Source organism: Symphodus melops (genome assembly GCF_947650265.1).
Source record: "Symphodus melops genome assembly, chromosome: 3".
Taxonomy (NCBI): domain Eukaryota; kingdom Metazoa; phylum Chordata; class Actinopteri; order Labriformes; family Labridae; genus Symphodus; species Symphodus melops.
The window spans coordinates 14,755,903-14,777,317 of NC_136693.1; the positions used below are offsets into that span (position 1 = coordinate 14,755,903).

Here is a 21,415-nt window from a genome sequence, read left to right on the forward strand (position 1 = left end):
ATGAGAAGCGACTAAGAATCTGATGTTTGCTGGGTAACATTGCCCTCAAGTGGGCATATGTGTTACTGCGGAATTCTAAATTCTTTAATGGGATTTCAATAACTCGTATATCTATATCTCACAGTATATTATAGATGCATGTTTCTGTTTACGTTTAACTTTTTGAGATCGTATCCACCTCATAGACTTTTATATTTTATATTAATTTGATCGAGTAGTCTACTGCTGGTGGTGTGGTATGTACAACTATTAATTTTATCATTCTTGTCATTTCAGTAGAAGTTCACAAGTGAAAACAATATCTGTAGTTCAGTTACATTTATTTGATAAACGTGTTGACTTGTGACTTGTTACTGACTTGTTACAGTTTACGAAAAACAAGATTTGATTAATAAAATCGTGCAGGCGATACAGATTCAATGTGTAAATTGACGTGGAGTACCTTTAACATGGACAACGTTCAATTCACAGGTCTATTATCAAGATTGTCATGCAATAATAAGCCAATAAAACACATTTTGGATGGACAATTACTTTTGTCAAATTATTTTAATAATTTATTCAGGCACCAGAATTGCTTAAGTTAAATAAATAACTCGATTGGTTTACATATCTTTTCATACATTCTCTGTAACGTCTTTTTACCGCTCACGTTTTTAATACCTGACCCTGAAGACATCAATATGCCAACTGATGAGTAAAATAAATTGGATGTATGTTAAGGTCTTTCCTCCCCTTCCCTTTCTGAATTCTCCAAACTCCTCTAGCATGCTGAGCAGCGGTCATAGCACTATAATCTTAGGTCCTGGTTGTGGGTCTAATGTACTCACCTGTCATAAAACATCCAGGGTAATACACATAATATACGGTATGTCTATGGCGATGGTAACACAACACACCCCAGTGGTGTAGTTGTACGGCACTACTGAGCGCTGCTCTGACGTCAACGCGTAAAAGTAGCGTAGCGTCGTCGTCGTCGTGCCTGCCCTTCACACCCATCCACATCCTACCAGGCTCAGCTCCCAAGTGCAGCACAGCAATGGCCCTGCTCAAGTCAAACAAGGTGATCCTCTGTTTGGGAAACATTTCCCCATCCCTGGGAGTTTTTTCCACCCGCAACAGGTAAAATACAAATCGATGTTACTATCAAAAATAAAGGGACATAGAGACTTAATGCACAGTGACTTAGTCTTTGAATTGTAGCAGCGTGGCGTGTCATACGTTTCACTGCTAATATGAACAGTAGTCAATCCGTCAGCTATTGGTCAATGTTAAAGGTTCACTCAGCATTTAAAGCCACGTTAAAATGTTAGCGCTCTGAGAAGATCTCACCTCTATCAGCTGTCTTTAATAGACAGGGGTCAAATGGCTTCAATAGGCCCACTGTGGTGGGTTAGCTGCTAAAGCTAATACTTTTACATGTAGGCAAATAATGCCTATTTAATGACTGCTCATGTTGTCCCATACATCCTCTTAATGACTTTAGAGGTAACTTGATGTAGTTTATTTATCAGTGAGGGTCGTTACTAATGAAAGTCACGTTGGTTTGTGTCAGACACAAACCTCCCTGTTCAATCCCTCGCAGGTGTGTAGACGTATTGATCAGCTCGTGGCTACGTTTTGATGTGGTGTAAATATATTTGTAAAACGGGGAAGTTGACTTTGCCTTGTTTCTGTTTCTGAGCCATCTTTCTCAGGGATTTGCAGTGAGCTCGATTCCTTAAGCTTTTTCCCCCCGCACAGTTTGAGCTTCGCGACTTGTCGTAGCCGATGAAGTCGTGCACATTGATTGGTTCTCGTGTTCCGTCGTTGATCGCTGATTGGTTGATTGGCTGATGTCTAGCAGCTAACATAGCCATAGTTGTCCTTTCAGGGGCTGCTTGGAGGACAAGCTTGCAGATTTACTTCGTCGCATTTATTTACAGACAATATTTTTTAGTTTTGTACATTTTTAAAGTTTGTTTTTTTTGTCTGTGTCGTTGCTTATTAGGATTTTCGGTCCACATTAATGTAGTTTGGTTTTCGCTAGCTGGTGCTATCAGGTTTTATCTGTGTTGGCATGTTGCAACATCTTTCTCCTAATTTCTATCATTGAACACATTGTCTGGTTTCATGAATGAAATAAAATATAATAGGTTCCTCCTTCCTCGCAGTGTTAACCAATGGTATCAGTAGCAGTTCGTTGGAAAGGAAAACATATTATTTCTGCCTTGAAGCATGCCACACAAGGCCTCTATTGATCCCTGATAACATGCCAGTCTTTGATGTTTGTATAAATGCTGACGTTTATCTGTTCAAAGGTTCTGTGTACATGCACACGTATAGCAGCTATGATAAGATCCATTGAACCCACACACTCTTACTTTCTGTAGCATCTTTACTACGTTCACTTCTCCTCACAAGAAAAACTAACAATAAAAAAATAAACTCACTGATCCTGTTTGCACAATTTATAGTACATAAGATGTTCTTTTTTTAATTGAGTTGCTAAGTTTATGGCCATATCAATGGAAATATTTATCTTCTAATCTACTATTGAATTACTACACTGTACAATATCGTATCTGGTCTTGAGCTGCATACATTAAGCATAGTTGTCAGAACAGCATTTAGAATAGACCATAAAGCTGCTTACTACACTACAGCCTCCATATTGGACATATTGAAGTAATTCACGCCTGACACGATCTTTTTAGTCTCCACAAAGGTGTTCATTCATGTTTTGTGCATTGCACGTCTGTTTTGCATCACATGCCTTGAAGTAAGGCATGTGAAATCTACTGCTGGAGTGATCTGTGTTCAGAATTAAATACCTCAGTGTTTAAAGGTGAGCTCTTGTTAAAATAGTATGAGCGGAGTCCAGAGCCCATAGTGATTTCTCCACAACACTTGATTCATGCAACTAACTTAACTTATCGGTCACTTTTTAATAAACCACTGAGAATCTTGGATCATTATAAGGGTAAACGGATGCACGACTCTTGCCCTTTTGCAAAGTGTTCACTCCTAAATTTAGCTGCAAAGTTTAGATGGTTTGCAAAGTTGAAGTAACCTGAGACAATATTTGAGCAGCAGTGCAGGGAGGGTCAACACTCGCAACAACCTTCATTAATCAAACAGATTTGTGGCAGAATGCGTTTAATGTGTTTGTCTAAAGAACCGAAGGTTGCAGTGATAAGAATATATCAAATCATTTGCAGATTTTATATCATAGAAGCCAATATGTAGCTTCAAAGCAATACACAACACACTGGTACAAACATTTAAACAACAATGGAAACAAAGAGCAGTTCATTGGTAGCTTTAAGTGTTAAAATAGACATTAACAATTTCCTTCATAATTGATGTTGACTGAGATAATCCCTCTTTCATTTTTTTGGGCTTTCTTTTAACCATGATGATGACCAACTCTGAGCAGAGGATGACTGAGTTTTTTTTATTTAGGGTTTGTTGATATTATATTTTATGACAAATTGATTGATATATTATATTAACTTGACACTGACACCAGTATAAAGACATTTAATGAGAAAGATTGTGTTTTAAAATAATCACCTGATTGAAATGTTATTTTGATGTTTGAATGCAAATACTTGATGCGTTGTATTAACAAGTGGTAATTGGTTTAAATGCATTTAAACAGCCTTAGCACATGCTATCCACATGGTGAGCTACAGATTGAGCCAGGCAAGATGTCATGAGCTCGGAGTGTTTTTAACGCCTACTACTTCCTCTTTTCTAAGTGCAGTGTTTGTGCAGGTATTACTCATTCTTCATCGTGGAATATTTCTGTTTCCACAAATCATTCTTTTTTTATGTTATTATTAGAGGTCATTTGGTTTGTCTGAACATTTTAGCAACAACTTTACAGTTAGTCCATGTGTGAGAATACAAAGTATACACACAATCAGCTTTTACTAACTCTTCCTGGCAGTGAGCAGTATGAAACCCACAAGACTTAGTTGATTATTGAAATGAACAGGTTGGCAAAGAGTAAGAAAAAATAATGCATGGTTAAAAAAAGGTTTTCACAAATGAATTATTTGAAATTATATTCATATTGTAGTTGTTATTGTGGTTGTAGTTGGAACTTTGTGAACAGAGGAGTTACGTTTTGTATGCCCAGATAATCTGTTACTCTTGTTTTTGGACTCTGGACCCTCGGAGTAGATATTGATGTTTGTTTCGTGAAACACACTGAGCATGGGACATTTATGTTAGTGTTTTCTCAGGTCACATGAGGAGTTAAGCTCACGCATTAAGTCTACGCTTGTTAGCCAGGAGCACGGCTAAAACGAACATCACATTACTGTAACCAGTATCACCTAATGCCATGTAATGTTAAGAAGTAGCACATGTCATGACCTTGTGAAAAAAGCTGTTCTTTAGTGTTGTCCACTCAGATGAAGTCTTGTCGTGAATCTTTGACTATTTCCGCTCTTTGTCATCCAGCCCAGATCAACTTTCACATGGTTTTATGTCTTTGCAGCTCATGGTGGGGTGGAGTGCAGATGGGACCCCCAGATCCCATCCTGGGTGTCAGCGAGGCCTTCAAGAAGGACTCCAACCCCAAGAAGATGAACCTGGGTGTGGGAGCCTACAGGGATGACCAGGGCAAGCCCTTTGTGCTCAGCTGTGTCCGCAAGGTATGACCAGCCCAGCAGGTTTTTTTTCATAATAGTAATAATACTGAAAAGCAGTATTTCTCTACCTTTTTACAACACAACCCCCAATAATAACATAATAAAGTGACAGTCCAGTCATTTCTCAGAGTGCCACAGATTCATTCAGTCTTTTTTTTGTGTGTTCTTGAAACTGACCAGAACCCGAGAACATGGGTCGTCTGAGTACCCTGTTTGTCATTTACGACCTCCTGCCCGCCCTCCCGTACGAGTGCGGTGCTGAAGTCTGAAGCGGAGCATGAATCTGATTGGCTGACAGATGCCACAATTCACTAAGTTGGATTTGTTAGCCTCCTTGCTTTTTGTGTTTGTAAATACAACTTTTTGGCCCAGTTCTATTAATCCACAGTCAGAGGAGAAACGACAACCAAGTGATTGTTTGAGAAAGGTTTTGTAAGAAGTTTTCTAACTCTCTAGACTCTCCGTAAGATTTACCAACATGATCCTAAATGACAGATTTTTTTGTCCATAAGTTAAAAGCAGGTGCCTGTTGTTACTAATGCCCATAAAAGGGTTTGAGTGCAGGGCCCTGCAGACAGAGAAACACAGCTGGTAGCAAAAAATAAGGTTGGGAGATGGCTAAGGGAGTGCTGATGATGGCGCCGGCAGAGCACCGGACTCCTAACGGAAAAAGAAACTCTAGCTGTCGGACATCAGAAGAAAACAAGCTGTTTTATTCATCAGTGTCAGTAATCGTTGGTTACATAGGAACACACGCATAAAAGACGCATGGGATGCAATAAACATAATAAATGTTGTGAACTGAAATGTCCCTTTTTTTTTTTTTTTTAAAAGACCACTGTGCTCTGTCTGATTATAAAACATTTAGTATTAAGTATTGTATTAATTATGGAACAACATATTCAAATGTAAAGCCTGTAATATTATACAGCTGCAGCTTTAAATAAAATGCAATCACCAGTCATTTTGACCGAGCTGCTCAGCACTCAGATGTGATCTGTAGTGTTTGTAAAGTCTCTTCTTACCCAAGAACAAATCCCACGTTAGAAAACATTGTTGAATCTCCTTGTAGAGTTTCTAAGTAGGATTTAAAAATGTGTTCTTAAGAATGGTGATGAATGAGGCCCATTGTGTTTTAGAGCTCAACCCCCTGAAGCCACCCTGTAAAGGTCTGGCATAACAGCCTGTTGATCGAAGAGTTGTAATGTTTATATCGTTGACATGTAAGTTGATCACACTCGTCTTCACTCTTCCCTAAAATGATTCTTTTATTGGCTACATGTATAAAGCCGAGACCCTGTTGGGGTCGAGACCCTGTTGGGGTCGAGACCCTGAGGTTGAGAATCACTGCTCAAAAGAACCGTAGTACACCACTAGGATGTGATTTTTATGATTTTGTATTTTGGAAATGGAGGGATTTGGTTGTTAATTGATGCGTTGTTGCTCGTCATCCTGAGTGTAGCTTCCATCCCTTTAAAACCTTCAGTGTTCCTGAATATCTAAGCTTTCACTTAGTTTGGTTTCAAACATGTCAATGATATCTTTTGTTGCCCATTGATTTGACATTCCCTATCGTGTGTGCGTTATTAAACAAAGCATGTATTACCAATCAGGGGTTTCACAACTTCAGATTTTTTAAGAAGTTGACAGTCTTGATAATAGTCAAGTCGATCAATGAAACCACATGAGAAAGTAATGCTTCTTGCAAACACCAAAAATATTTCTGTGCAAAACTTAATGCGCATGCTGCTGTAAGCACAGTTGATGTGTAAAAAGATACAAATCTGGTTGCAATAGCTGCAATAAAGTCTGGCACAACAACTCGGTGCTACAACTCCCAACAGTGCTAAGACAAAAAAAGTCAAAATAAGGTGAAAGGACAAAACTCAGGCAAACAGTTTTTTTTTTTACCTACACACTGTCGGAGTCCTGCTCAGTCACAGTTTTAGATTGTCTCTCCTGATAAGCGATTAGTCGACATGAGGCACCAAGCATCATCACTCGGTTGTAACATCAACTAGTTTTTGCGACCTCTAGCACCAATCAATGACAGCTGTTTTGTCCTAAGCCCCTGTTGAATTTCACTCTATAGGCGGAGGCCATTATTGCAGCCAAGCAGCTGGATAAGGAGTACCTCGGCATCACTGGTTTGGGAGAATTTACCAAGTCCTGTGCCCAGCTTGCTCTCGGTGCTGATAGTGAGGTCCTGAAGAGCGGCAGGGTAAGTGGAGTGTTGTTTACATCTCTCATGTAGTTGAAAGTTTAATAAAGGCCAAACAGATGTGAACTTCTCTCCTCCCCACAGAACATCACCGTCCAGACCATCTCAGGAACTGGATCTCTGCGCATTGGAGCCAACTTCTTGGTGAGGACTTGTTGATTTAGTCCCTTCAGATATAAACAAACCTTTAGTTCAGACTGGTCATCTCACCAGATCTTCTCTTTCTGTCACAGGCTCGATTCCATGGAGGTCCACGTGACGTGTACCTGCCCAAACCCTCCTGGGGAAACCACACACCTATCTTCAGAGACGCTGGCATGCAGCTCAAAGCATATAGATACTACGATGCTTCCACCTGTGGCTTTGACTTTAAGGGAGCCCTTGAAGACATTTCTGTGAGACATTAATGATGATTTAACAGGGGGGGGGGGGGGGGGGGATATGTGGGGAACTGTTTTACCCTCAGGGTTTTCTGACGCGTTTCTTTTGAGATGACATTGGATAGATGATGCATTTTAGAATCTTTTATCGATTGAAAACATAATCACATCAGTATTTATTATTTTATTTTTTTCCCCCGAGACAACAGGTGACTTTTCAGTTTCATAAGTTGTTGACTATTCAGACCTGGGTTAAAAAGATTTTCAACCAATCACCTGGTTTGTGGGTTGTTTTTGAAGAATTTTATCTTTTTGTCTGTAAAAAGGTTGCGTCTTGTTAATTTAGCTGGAAAACTCAGTCTGTTATCTATGTTGTAGGTTGACTAACCAAAACTATTTTTCTGCTGTAGAAAATCCCAGAGCAGAGTGTGATCCTGCTGCATGCATGTGCTCACAACCCCACTGGTGTTGACCCAAAGCCAGAGCAGTGGAAGGAGATTTCTGACCTTGTCAAGGTGAGTGCATCCTCTCGGTGAAGCTTTGTGAAAATGTTACACTTTACTGTTTGGAGAAAATGTCAGGACATTTGTCTATCTCGTAGTCTGAAGTCTTTGACTGTTCAAGTTTCAATGATCAAGCCTGGACCTTATCCAGCTGTTATCTCTTGACATGTTGTTAACAAGTCATGTCCGTTTGCATTTCTCTCCTTTCTGCTTTCTCCTTTTTACACCTCGTAGAAAAGGAATCTGCTCCCGTTCTTCGACATGGCCTATCAGGGCTTTGCCAGTGGAGACATTGATCGGGACGCCTGGGCTGTTCGCTACTTCATCGAGCAGGGCCACAACGTCCTGCTGTCCCAGTCCTTTGCCAAGAACATGGGGCTCTATGGTCAGCTGGAACTCTTTTATTTACTAAAATATAAGCTAACTTCAAGTCAGGAAATTTAGTAGGTTTTAAATGTTTTATTTGTGATATTTTTATCCATGTGGCAAAATCTATTGAAATAAAAATGTATGTTGCACTGTAAGTAGTCATTTTAATGTTATACTTTCCATATGTTGTAGCTCGATTTTAAAATTTTATGCAATCCACAAGAAGGAAACAGCTAGTGGATAAAAAGGAAATTCCCTCTCAGTCTTAAAATCACTGCATATATAATAATGTGAGACAAAGTTAATCTGCACTTGATTGAAAATCCTATAAATGGCAGTGAAAACCACTCACTTTTCTCCTCCACAATAATCATTAGGAATATGATTTTTGTGTCCAGGGATTTCTGTCTTTTAATAAAAAAAATCCTCTGGTTTTTAGAGTCCTGTATAAACTCAAAATGCATTTGTAATAGTTTAAAACACACCTTACTGTTGACAAATGTACAATATATTTATCTAACTGCTTACTGCTGATGTAACTGTCTCTGCCCTTCATGAAGCGTAAAGCACGAGCTCATGAGTTCCAGCAGCTTTACCTAAATTCTTGTTCCATGAATGGTTTGCTTACACTCACTGTAAATACCTCTGGTATGTTTTTATTCACAGGGGAGCGTGTTGGAGGTTTCTCTGTGGTGTGTAGCGATGCAGAGGAGGCAAAGAGGGTCGAGTCTCAAATCAAAATCCTCATCAGACCCATTTACTCAAACCCACCCATGAATGGTGCCCGGATTGCTTCAACCATTCTCAACACACCAGATCTGTACTCGCTGTGGTACGTGCTTATTTTGGATGTTTGTAAAAACTCGTAAGGCTCCAGTGGCTCTCTTTGACTAATTTCTTGATCCGTCTATGTTCTGTCTCTGATTCCAGGCTTGAGGAGGTCCATGGTATGGCTAATCGTATCATTAAGATGAGAGAACAGCTGGTTGCTGGTCTGAAGAAGGAGGGCTCCTCCCACAACTGGCAGCACGTTATTGATCAGATCGGGATGTTCTGCTTCACTGGCCTCAAACCAGAACAGGTACACTACTTACATTTTTTACTTAAGTTTACGACAAGGAACAACAAAAATTTAACATTCTCATCATTCAAATTTAACATAAATGCTTACTTGGAAAAACTCAATCCAGCTCACATATCTATCAAAATGAAGCTACAGCCAGCAGCAGAGATCATTAACTTCGCTGGGCTGTTTGTTTCCTGGAATCTGTTCGAAGTTTCTTTTATACATTAACAATTAAAATGTATAAATGATTAAGCTTTAGAGATGCTGATGGATAGATTTTTGTATTTTGTTGGACTCAGTTATGCTAGCTGTTTCCCCGTTTTTAATATTTATTCCTGACCTAACTTTAACAGCTACTCAATTCATTTCCGTACAACAGTTGCAGTATTGATCATATCGTCATCTTCTTTACCAGGGAGCCTATGATGTGAAAACTACTTCTGAAATATTTTACGATATTACCAAGAAAAATAAATTGGCATAAAAAAAGCCTGATCACTGTTCCCTGATCAATGTTAGAAGATGAATACATGGTAACACTAATTTTAATCAAACACCCATACTCAGGATGAATTTGCTTTGATATTATAATTCAGGAGAAAATCAGTGGCATTGCCTGGTCTCTTCATTAAAGGTGATTGAGTTTTCACCTTGATCAGCTCTTCATTAAAAATGAAAGGGAAAAACATCCTATTCCATCAAGTTAATATACAGAGAGAGAATGCTCGTTCTCTAGTCATTACTTGGTTCAAATAATAAATACATGATCTCATCTACAGGGTTTCTAAATAAAAAGTTAACGAGCTGATGGTTGTACTAATTGAAATTTTTTTTATTTTTGTTTGTTAAATTACACTTTTCTTTTACACATTACACACGGCAACAATAAAGTGTCATGTTAGAATGAAATCACATTCCTTGTTTAGAAATTGATAACTGCATCTTCTCTAAACAACACAGTGGCAGGCTACCATCAGTCCAACTCACCATCTGAACACTTTCTTGAAGTAGAACAGTGATTCCCAAATGGTGGGCTGCTGCCCCCTAGTGGGCCACAAGATGCCTTAGACTAAGGACAATAAAAAGATAAAGTGAACTTCATTGATGAACTCATCAAGTAATCATTGATCATTATCATCATTCATGACTTCACACAATGGCAGATTGAGTGTTTTAAGTATTTCTTTCAAACTTGTTTTCATTGTGAATATGGTGATTGGGATCTGAGAAATAGCTGAAGACGAGCCTAATAATCCTCTCTGTTAGGTGGTGAAACTACAGATTTAAACCTATTGACATTTATCTGCATAAAACAACCTCTGAAATACTTACAATGAGTCACATTTACACGGTTAAACCTTTAACAACAAACACTCAATGCAGACCTGACTGGTATTTAAAGCAACTGAAAGGGGGAGGCACTGTGAGCAGATGAAAACTGTTATAAATTAAAGTTGTCACTTCAATAAAGTGGAGACTAAATAATATTTGAAGAAAGGAGTGAAATGATAAAAGCCGTAGGAAAGGCTGCTCTAGAAATTGGAACTGATTTCAGCCTGCTGCTGTGATTTTTGTCTAAATATTGATGTAATATTTGTTTTTGTCCTGCAGGTTGCGCGCCTTACGAAGGAGTTTTCAGTGTACATGACCAAGGATGGCAGAATCTCGATGGCAGGCATTTCCTCTGGGAACGTGAACTACCTGGCACAAGCGATCCATGCAGTCACAAAGTAGAATGGATCCTACTGAGAAAGCTACAAAATTAAAGCAGCCGTGTTAAAAGGAGCTTTGTGCGTCACTTTTTCTGTCTCCTCCATTCCACCTGTAGAAAAGTCTGATTTAGTTTAACATTTTTCTCGATTGGATATTTGAACTTGGAATGGCTGCTGCTTATAAACAGTTTAGTTTATTTCTCTTTCTTTGTGAACATTTCACTGAACAGCTTCCCCTGCCCATTTGCAAAAGATATGTTCTCTGCCACCACTGAAGGGTCATCTTGCGTATTTATTATGTGGAATCAATTGTTGGCTGTGCATCTTCTAAATGTGTGCTGTCTATCTATTGTGGGGCCACTCACTCTAATCATCAAATAACAGATCTTGGGATAATTTAGGCTGATGAGGCAGATAAATTGAACATGTAAGTTGAGATTGCTGTTGTCTTGTGAAAGGCTGTAGGAAATGGGAGTCTTTTTTTATTTTTTTTATTTCAATGGTTGAGTTATAGCACTTTATGAGCTTTAAAGCACTGTTTCAGGATTAGGACCACATTATGCATTCTTTTGTCCCTCAGTTAATCAATTCACGGCTGCCTGTTTATCTGAGCTAATCAAATCACTCAGTGATTTAGTCTCCTGATTACTTCCATTTCCTTGTATTTGTCAACTGTCTATCACATGGAAACAATCTCTCAGTAGGTTTCTTTTAACACCTGATAAAAAAACAAGTACACAGACAAAAAAAGAATTAAATTCAGAAGACAAAAGTGATCAATACCCTCATCTATTTCCACAATTGACATGAGTTTTCTCCACTTCGGTCCCAGAACATCCAATTTCTTACTTTCTTTTCACAATGCGGTCTTTATATTTGGTACAAGTATAAATGTCTGTGTGGTTGGTAAGGTGAGTGGGGTACCTGGTTGAGGTAAACATTTAACAGTTTATAAAGAAATGCGGTATGCACATGCTTCATATTTTCTCAGACTTCATGGGTTAGTAAATGACTCTTTGTCATTGTGACACAGGTTTCATATACACGAGGGGGTTGACATACATCTGCCTATATTACCATGTTTTGCATTCTGTCGATAAAAATGGATCAGTGGTCATGTACCTTATTGAACAAACAATAAATGGTAATAGAGTAATGGTCCGTTCTAATGTGTGGTGTTTTCTTTGTACCGACACAAACTTCAAATCTGGCTCATTTTAATTGATAGATTGCACATCATTATGATAATAAAAGGAAATGTATTAATCAAAACTTCTTGTAGAATTCATTTTCTTTCAGTAAAACAAACGTGTTTCTTGAGAGACTCCTTATTCAACCTTAGAAGAGCACATCTGGAAGTGAGCCTCAGAAAACCACTGAGCAATGGACACAGACCACCACCACTTTACAGTCGTCATAAGTGCTCAGATATCTATGAGACCACTTAAAATTTGAATTTTTTTGTATGAAAATCGTGAATGATGCGGGATTTGCTCTAAAGAGGAGTTGTTGATCCTGTATAATTATTATAAAGTTATATTGAGGGGATAAAGCCAGACAGACTTAAATACAAATGAGTTTTGTCTTTAAAAAAGAATTAACCAATGACACACGAAGGACTTGCCTCTTTAGAAATCTTGGATAGTGATTCCTTTACAAATAACTACGATACCCACAAGTCTAAACAACAGGAAGAACAACCGACACTCCAGTCACGTGACAAATTGTCACATGATCCTTTGGTTTGTACGCGCTGCATAAACAGCTCACTCGTCACCTGCGGTTGTGGAGGCTGTGTAACTCACAAGGTACAGTTTCTAATTATCAGAACGGTTTTTTTTTTCATTTCCTCTGCTTTAAAGTACACACAGAAGGTATATAAATGTTTATGTGGTTTGTTCCGTGTGAAACCTGTGGTTGTATTTTGTGATCAGCTCGGTGTATCGTTTCTAGCTAGCTATTGTAGGAAACAAAAACAGAACGCTTTGGCTGCGTTGACAGATGTTATTGTTACATAAATGAAAAGAAAAGCAACAGTCTGATAGTATTTAAAGATTGGAGTAGATACACAGTTTGTTTGTTTGAGTGTATGTTTAAAACAGTCTGGATTAGCACCTTCCTATAATAAACTTGAACTATAGTTCTTCTGCATGATTAAAGCTTCTTAGGGATTTAACAGGAGATAGTTGATGGTGAACTGTGTACAGTCTGCCTGTTTGTCTCCATTACTAGTCCTTGTAGTAAAGGCTCTTTGAGTTGAAATTGACTTACAAGCTGCCATAGTCTTTGCTGGTTGAATGAATTCACTCATCATCTACATTAGTAATGGTAATGTACTGCAGCAGGTCAGCCCTTTCTCCGGAGTATGGCTGTTTGCTATTTGGAGATAAGATATATAAAAGAGGTAGTGGCTAATCAAAACTAATCTTCATGGCTTCAAAACTCCACAGAGAAACTTTGATATTGATATTCCCAAAATGACATTGTGGGCCAAGGGCTTCATTTTGTTTAAACAAGTAAACTTTTACACTTTCACCATAGAGTGGTCTCATGTATTTTCATGAATGGAAACACAATTTAGGATTAAACTTGGGGACGACCTGCTCCAAGAAAACACTGGAAACGTGCTAAAGATTCACTGCTGTCCTCATGTACGTTGTATGCTTATTTCATAGTTGAACTCTACTTCACTAAAATATTTCATTACAGATAACTGAAGCATTCGACCATCATACTGACGCTGCAGACACCTTTGAGAAAAATCAGCTACCTCCTGAGGACTGAGCATATTAAGAATTGGCATTTTCTTGGGTCTGTAAGGCTGAGCAGGCCGAGCGTCAGTCTGTGGACTCATGGCGATAAATGCTGATGTGGAGGATTGGGCCGGAGTTGGAGGTCATGACTCTGGAGAACGGGCCTGGCTCTTGCAGAGCCCCAGTGTGGATTCTATCCAACATCCAGAGATGGACAGAAGAAGGAGCGGAGGGGTGTCCTCTTTGGGAGCTGTGTTTATTGTAGTGAACGCTGCCCTGGGAGCTGGTCTGCTAAATTTCCCTGCAGCCTTTAACATGGCGGGAGGAGTTATTGCAGGAGTGATGCTTCAAATGGTGAGGAATGACATCATAACACTCACCTCCATCCACAGGCTCTATATCCAAAATGCCTCTTTCATTGTTGAAATCAAGGTCAAGCTCAATTTGTTTGCCTAATTCGTGCTGCTGTTTGGTTGATATGAAGTGAGTAGTAGACGATCTAAATCAAAAGATTTTATTAAAGAGAATTCTCAGGTATCATAATGTGTTTTCAGCTAATTCTAGTGCACGTGCGCCGCTGTGATTCTGTACTCCTTGTGCTGCACAGTGATGAGAGTAGATTGTGACACAATAATTTCATAAACGATCAAACACATTTTTCTTGAGCTTAGAAATAAGTTTTAATATCGGCACTAGGGCTGGGCGATAAATCTAGATAAGATTTTGTATGAAAATCTAGATTTTCAAAGATTAAAATGAAGATTTTCTCTTCAATTTACTCCGCACCTCCCCTTTGGGCTCCCTGTAGTTCACGTCCTCGGCCCCCCTAGGTATGTGGTATCGAGGTGCAAGTATTTTGCTTTTCTCTCATTTCTCGGCCTCATCTGTACTTTATCTGCACTCTGAAAGTGCATAGAGCTCTTTAAAAGTTTACAGCCTGCCCTTTAACCTCTAAGGAGAAATTCAGTTTGCTTATTTATTAGCTTTCTTGATAGTCAATGCAAATCTTGCTTATGGTAATTTTTCTGTCATTTCCAGTTTTGTTTTTTTTTTTAAGAAAAAAAAAAAACTGATTAAAATCATAAATTGAGTTTGGTGTAGAAAAATGTGAGATGTTATTTTGAGACCGCATCGCCCTGCCTTATCAAAAACACGTACAGATGTTTGCTAATGTGCACATGTTGGTAGATAATTTGTAAACTGATGTATTGGTCAAACTCTAATTTCAATCAGTCTGGCTTTCACAGTTTGTCCAGTACAGCTAGTGAATGTATACACACTCTGTATATTAACTTGATGAAAATAAACAAACTATAACGTGACGCTTCTTGTTTCTGTGTTTCAGTTCATGCTGATCTTCATCATTACTGGACTGGTGATCCTTGGATACTGCTCACAGGTTTGTGTCGGATTCTGCCTTTAATTTACGTGTCCGAATTTTCCACTGTGTCTTTCAACATTTTGTTTTCCACTGTGTCTTTGAGCCTTCTAATTCAGACCCATTTTCAATCAATTCAGCATTTTCTGCGCTCAGCAGTGGTGACGTAATTGGAACAGTCTTGTGCAATGAGTGGTTGTAAAACCTTGTGCGTTGCTAAAAAGCTCAGACTTTCACTTCCTGCTGGCTCAGACTCAGTGCATCTTTAAAACATGTTTTTAAATAAAACAAACATCATCTGATCATCTGAATAATTTATTTTTCTCTAAAATACAAACACCATCCACAGGTTAAACTTTGTCCTGAAGCATCGGGATGCCTTGAGATTGGCTGACTTTACCAGTGGCTGGACTTAACAACCTAAGACTTAGACTTAGACTAAGATAACAACCGTCTGTAGTGGGGCTCCTTCTTTGGGCTTACATTTTCGGAGTGGCCACGTGACCCTGCATAACTTTACAAATAGAAAAGTAGTGCCACATTGGTCATTTTACCGCCCTGAAATACAAGTAACAAAGCGCTGTAAAACAATTAACCTGGCAATTATTATACATGAACAGTTTTCTTGTATTTAAACTGTTGCTAAAAATTCCACCACTGCACTGTTACAATAAAAGCTTTACAAGTCTGAAGTCACATGAGCTGTACACGCAGAAAGCTGTTCTTGGATTTTGCAATAGTTTGCAAAAAATAAACGGCTGATTGAAGCTGCTGTGGGAGCATGGTGATGAAATGTGTCGGTGATCATAAGAGTGACGTTTGTGGTATATTTTCTGTTTTCAAGACCCAGTGTTGGAATCTTTTGTGATTCTGAATCTGACATCTACAGTTTGTTGAAGTCTCATTTCAAAGAGACTGCAATCAAGTGTTAATGTTCATAGACTTGACTGTATTAAATGAAGCCTGCATCGTCACACTGCACCTCGCTAATGCACAGTCAACTCAAAGGACGATAAGCATACATTTTCTCCTTAAAGACACGCTTCCACTTCTTAATCCTTTTCCTGGTTTCTTCAGGTCAGTAATGAAAGTACTTATCAGGAAGTGGTTCGAGCTTCTTGTGGGAAAGTCACAGGAATCATATGTGAAGTAGCGATTGCTGTCTACACCTTTGGGACTTGTATTGCTTTCTTTATCGTCATTGGAGACCAGCTGGATCGCTGTAAGTACATCTACAATACAACTGTTCATAAAAGCATTATTTTTTTTTCCTGCCTCCATTTTATCCGGTTCTTTCTCTCATTGGGCTCAGTTAACATTTTCTGTTACATTTAAAACATGCCTCTAATAAGAGATAGTTTGTACTGTCTGCAAATCGTATTGTTCCATCACCTACAGTCCATCCGTGTAGTCAGACACCTGAGTCATCTGTGCATTGACCCAAGGAAGATGTCGTGCAGAATAGGATTTTTCCGTCATTGATGAGTGCAAAGATCATCGTGGATGTCACTGATCAGAAAATGTGTCTCTCATGTGACCATCTCTGACAGTGCAGAAAGTCTTTTTGACCTTTGACCTCTCTGGTTTTGCAAATGAATTTAATGGATTCTGACTCCAGTTCACTTCATTGTGTTGTCCCTCCCAGTATGTCTCTGTTCTGTGTCATTTTCAAACTTTTTTTCTTGTAATCCCCTTTTTGCAGTGATAGCAGCAGCGGGACATGATGAGGGTGGCACAGTCCTTAATCTGTGGTACACCGACCGCAAGTTTACCATCGTTGTTACCGCTGTCCTGATTATTTTGCCTCTCTCGATTCCCAAAGAGATTGGCTTCCAGAAGTATGCCAGGTAAAAATCTTAAACTTACTATGTCATTCAGGATAAAACAAAACAACCCTGTTTTACGATCATGTCTGAGTTGGTGTCGCTCTTCTTTGCAGTGCGCTGAGTGTTATGGGAACCTGGTATGTGACCATTGTGATCATCATAAAGTACTTCTGGCCAGATAGAGAGATTATCCCGGGCTACATTCCCACCAGGTGAACACAACGCACCTGTCATAAAGTGAACAGCATTATGAAGCTTCCAGCTTTTACTAATCTTTTGAGCCTCATGTAGGCAGCAACATCTGCATCCTCGTCATCACGCTTTGCTTGAGCTGCTTATTTCTCGTGTTTGTTTCAGTGCTTCTTCCTGGACCGCAGTTTTCAATGCAATGCCCACCATATGCTTTGGTTTCCAGGTATCTCTTCCTTAGGTTTCTATAAGTTATAATAACTTTTCTTTGAACAGAGTTTAGTGTTAATGCGATAAATGTGTCTCCTCTCTCTCTCTCTCTTCAGTGCCATGTCAGCTGTGTGCCGGTGTTTGACAGCATGAGCAGGAAGGAGATTAAACCCTGGGGCTTGGTGGTCACTCTTAGCATGATAATCTGTCTCTTTGTTTACACAGGAACAGGTAGGCTTGTGCTGTGTGTGTTTATTTATTAGGGCTGTAAAACAATGATTTACGAACTGTATAAACATTATACATTTCCTAATAATGATTGATTAATTTCACATTACTTGAATAGGTTTTATTTATTATAAAACATTACATTCTCCTGTAAGTTCTCATCGTGTTTCGTTCAATCAGGTGTCTGTGGCTTCCTGACATTTGGCTCTAATGTCAGCCAGGATGTGTTGATGTCTTACCCTCCTGATGATATCCCAGTGGCCATTGCAAGAGCTTTCATTGTCATCTGCGTCATCACCTCCTACCCCATTTTACACTTCTGTGGCAGGTAAGATTTCCACGTTTCTGCTCTTCTCCAGCCTGCGTGTTCACACTTACTGATTCTACATCGTGTCTCTTGGTCACCTCATACAGTTATTACATCAGTTTGTAGTTTAGGCAGATGGACTGAGATTAATTTAACTGTCACCTTGCAAACAATTACCACAACACTGTCAACATGATCAGCTGCCTTCATGACGCCTACAACTGGATGTTTTGTTTCGAAGTTGTACTGCAACTTAATAAAGATAGTGCTAATGCTGTGATTTAGTAGTTTCGGTTCTCTTTCCAGTTCATTACCTCTACAGGGGAGACTTTTTTTAGCACTTTCAATCAAAACCTCAAAGTAGACATTTACCCAGCAGTTCAGTCGTACTTCCATCATCAGAGACATTTCGAGAAACAGACCATTTCTCTCTACGAGATCTGGAAAACTTGTATTCATGCTTTCCTAATCTTCTGATCAGATCAGTGTGTGTTCCCTGCTCTCTATCAAAGACACATATGCCCTGGTTTGCACATATTGTACAATACAGTCAGTGGAACATTTCCTCACTGCACTCTGGTGTATTCATGTGTCTTTTCAGGGCGGTTATCGAAGGACTCTGGCTGCGTTTCCAAGGTGAGCAGGTAGAGGTGTGTGTACGTCGTGAACAGAGGAGGAGGATTCTGCAGACGCTGGTGTGGTTTGTCGTCACCCTGGTCCTCGCACTCTTCATCCCTGACATCGGTCGGGTGATCTCCCTGATTGGAGGATTAGCAGCCTGTTTCATCTTTGTCTTCCCAGGTAAAACTTCTTTCACTGTAAACCTTGACTCAGACTATCAATCAATCCGTCTTTATTTGCATAGCATCAATTCATAACAGGTGTTCTCTCAAGATACTTTAAAAAAAGCAGCTAAAGGACCTTACTTATTGCTATATTACATGGGCCCAGCTTAATCCGTCATAGCGTGGCAAGAAAAAACTTCCCTTTTAACAAGATAATCGTGACGATTTGAGGTCCGAGTCAAGGCGGCTCAGAACTTAGTATCTTCTGAGATGATGCCGTAGTTTGAGTGGTATAAAGACCCAATGTTAACATCACTGAGCTGCTCGAACATCCCCAGGGATGTCCATATTTATATCAAACATGCCTGAGATCTAGGATTTAAAATTTTGACGATGAAGTCATGAAAGGGTCAGGCGGACGATAGTAATAAGTGGAAAGCAGTGGCGACGGGCGCCAAGAGGCAGCCCTCAAACAATATGACAGTTACAATCTTCCGTCCAGCTCTTGCTGAAGAATAAACAATCCATGTTGTCCACGCCTCCCCACCCATATCTTCACCCAAAGTTGTTAAAAAATAAAATGTTTTTTGTCCTCTCTACACCAGTTCGTGAGGTGTGGTGTTCCTCCATGATAATCTTCTTAAATGTGAATACTTGAGATCATGGAGGAGAACATTTGTAAAGATTCTCCTTACGTGTGTGATTGGATTAAAAAGTCTGAGCCAGGCTTCAGCAAGGTTCATATCTGTGAAATCTTAATGCCACGTTGTCTCTTAAACTTTACAGGTTTGTGTTTGATTCAAGCCAAGCTGGCAGAGACAGACAACCGATCTGCAAGGTGAGTTGCAGGTTATTCTTGCATGTTCTCTATGCTAAATTGACGGACCTGTTTTCTTTATGTTTGACTCGACACATTTCCCTGATTAAATTTGTTTTCATGTTGGTCTCTCTGGTTCAGTTGGCACGGATTGGTGGGCTTCGGCGTTGTCATGGTTACAATTGGAACTTTCGTCTTTGGCCTCACTACGACCAACTCCATCTATCAGGACGTCGTCAGCTAAAAGGAACATGTTCAGCATGGCCAGCAGAGTCTACACTGAAGATGTAGAGGGAGGTGTTGGGCCCTGTGCTGCTACTCTCAATGGATGAACAAAGAGAAGCATTTCATGACACTCATTAAACAAACAGGTCCTCTACATCATAACACCAGCCTGTTCCACAGCTCTTCACTGTGTCAGGTAGCCAGAGACAACTCACAATGCCAAGTGACTTTAGACACTTTGCCTTTAACTTTATGTAAAGTTTTATTGCACGTTTTAATGATGTTTTTTTGTACTTGCAGTAAAAACAGTTTTGGATGTTTAGTCATTCCACAGAGGCACAGAATGACTTCCTCCATGTTGACCCAGTACAGGCAACATATTGCTGATGTATTTATAGAGCTGAGGACTTTATATCTTCCAAAGTCAACTTCGAAATGATTTTTATCGTTACAAAACGACTTCTGTACATTGAACTTGCATGCTGATTGAAAGTGTTTCTTTACATTAACATGCAGGTCTACTTCAGGTCCAGGCTTTATGTTGCTACTGCATATAGTTCATCAAAAAATCATGAATTTGTCTCTTCTATAACATAAAAAATAGTTGATAGATCTCCACATGTATGGCAGCATTACTGGTGGATGTGGTAATTGCATGACATCGATTCAAGTGTTTAATTTTTATGTTAATAAGTACCTCAAAACAAATTGAAAAAGCGAGATTTTGGGCGAAGGAGACAGCTGGCTTTTTTTTTTTACAGACATTTTGGAACTTCTACTATTTGAGATATTGTTTTCTTGATGACTCGTCAGTTTTCAAACTTTAAAGTCACATGTGCTACGTTGAGTAGTTGTCTTTGAGGTAGATCATTTTAGCAAGACATGAACAAAGTCCTTGTGGGCCTGCATGACTTCTGAAAAGATCAATGTTGTTAATGTTGTACAAAATATTTGACAGAAAGGCTTAAAACTGAAGCAGAAAGCTTTCCAGAAACACTATGCTCGGTTGTGCGGTGTGTCCAACATGAGCAGCACCACTATCACTCATGAGGGCCAACAAAGTGGGTTGGAAAATGATAGTTTGTGAATATGAGAGACAAATGGATGTTCAAACTACACAAAATGGTTTTCATGTCATTTACAGAAAACGGTCTAGTTGGCAGACAAGAGACAGCCTGACTGTCACTGGTGTCAAACTCTTGGTGTGGGGTTATATTGACTTGAATCACTTCCTCATCTCTATAGTAAGTTATGATAGTTTTTGTAAAAACCTAAAGCCAAAGTCAACTTTGTTTTTCAAGCATTAATATGTGAAACCTTTTCAAATTTAGCTATAACTAAACATGTTCAAAACACACTTCATTATTCAGACTGCAAGCTAAACAGGAAATCCCCCTTAACTAAGCTGTTTAATCAGCCGAAGTGTAACAAAACACCTGACTGATCAAAGCTTACATCAATTAACTGAAGCCAGATTTAGGACTCTCTAAAGTCTCTGATTTATCCAAGTTATAAAATCTTAAAATATGTGGCTGTTTATTTGAACATGAAGGACTGTCTTTGAAAGGGATTTCTATCCTCCACAACCAAAACAGCAATAATGTATTTAGTCAGGCTGTTGGACCAAATACATGAAATGTATAATTATGAAAGGAGCTACAGCCAAAAAAGTAAAGCTGTCTGAACAACTTTTTAATTGTATAAACATTTCTTTCAATCAGTGTTGAAATGTTGATTGACTTTAATGGTGTAAGGTTGAGATGATTTATTTTTTTAAATTGATGCTGCAGAGAAAGTGATGGA

The 21,415-nt window shown here is 39.1% G+C and overlaps 2 protein-coding genes across 2 annotated transcripts; both read left to right on the top strand.

Moving 5' to 3' along the window:
• Positions 1-955: 955 nt before the first annotated feature.
• On the top strand, positions 956-12,050 carry got2b (glutamic-oxaloacetic transaminase 2b, mitochondrial). The gene is made up of 10 exons (XM_079340423.1): positions 956-1,122; positions 4,490-4,646; positions 6,736-6,864; positions 6,949-7,008; positions 7,098-7,259; positions 7,655-7,759; positions 7,982-8,132; positions 8,783-8,948; positions 9,047-9,197; positions 10,794-12,050. Exons 1-10 carry the CDS (start codon positions 1,040-1,042, stop codon positions 10,914-10,916), a joined length of 1,287 nt encoding a protein of 428 aa, XP_079196549.1. The 5' UTR covers positions 956-1,039; the 3' UTR covers positions 10,917-12,050.
• Positions 12,051-12,607: 557 nt separating this feature from the next.
• Positions 12,608-20,877, top strand: slc38a7 (solute carrier family 38 member 7). The gene is made up of 12 exons (XM_079340153.1): positions 12,608-12,702; positions 13,604-14,001; positions 14,993-15,046; positions 16,103-16,247; positions 16,728-16,872; positions 16,965-17,063; positions 17,209-17,266; positions 17,367-17,481; positions 17,659-17,806; positions 18,387-18,586; positions 19,357-19,408; positions 19,529-20,877. The coding sequence occupies exons 2-12, from the start codon at positions 13,747-13,749 to the stop codon at positions 19,629-19,631; spliced, it is 1,374 nt and encodes a 457-aa protein (XP_079196279.1). The 5' UTR covers positions 12,608-12,702; positions 13,604-13,746; the 3' UTR covers positions 19,632-20,877.
• Positions 20,878-21,415: the final 538 nt, after the last annotated feature.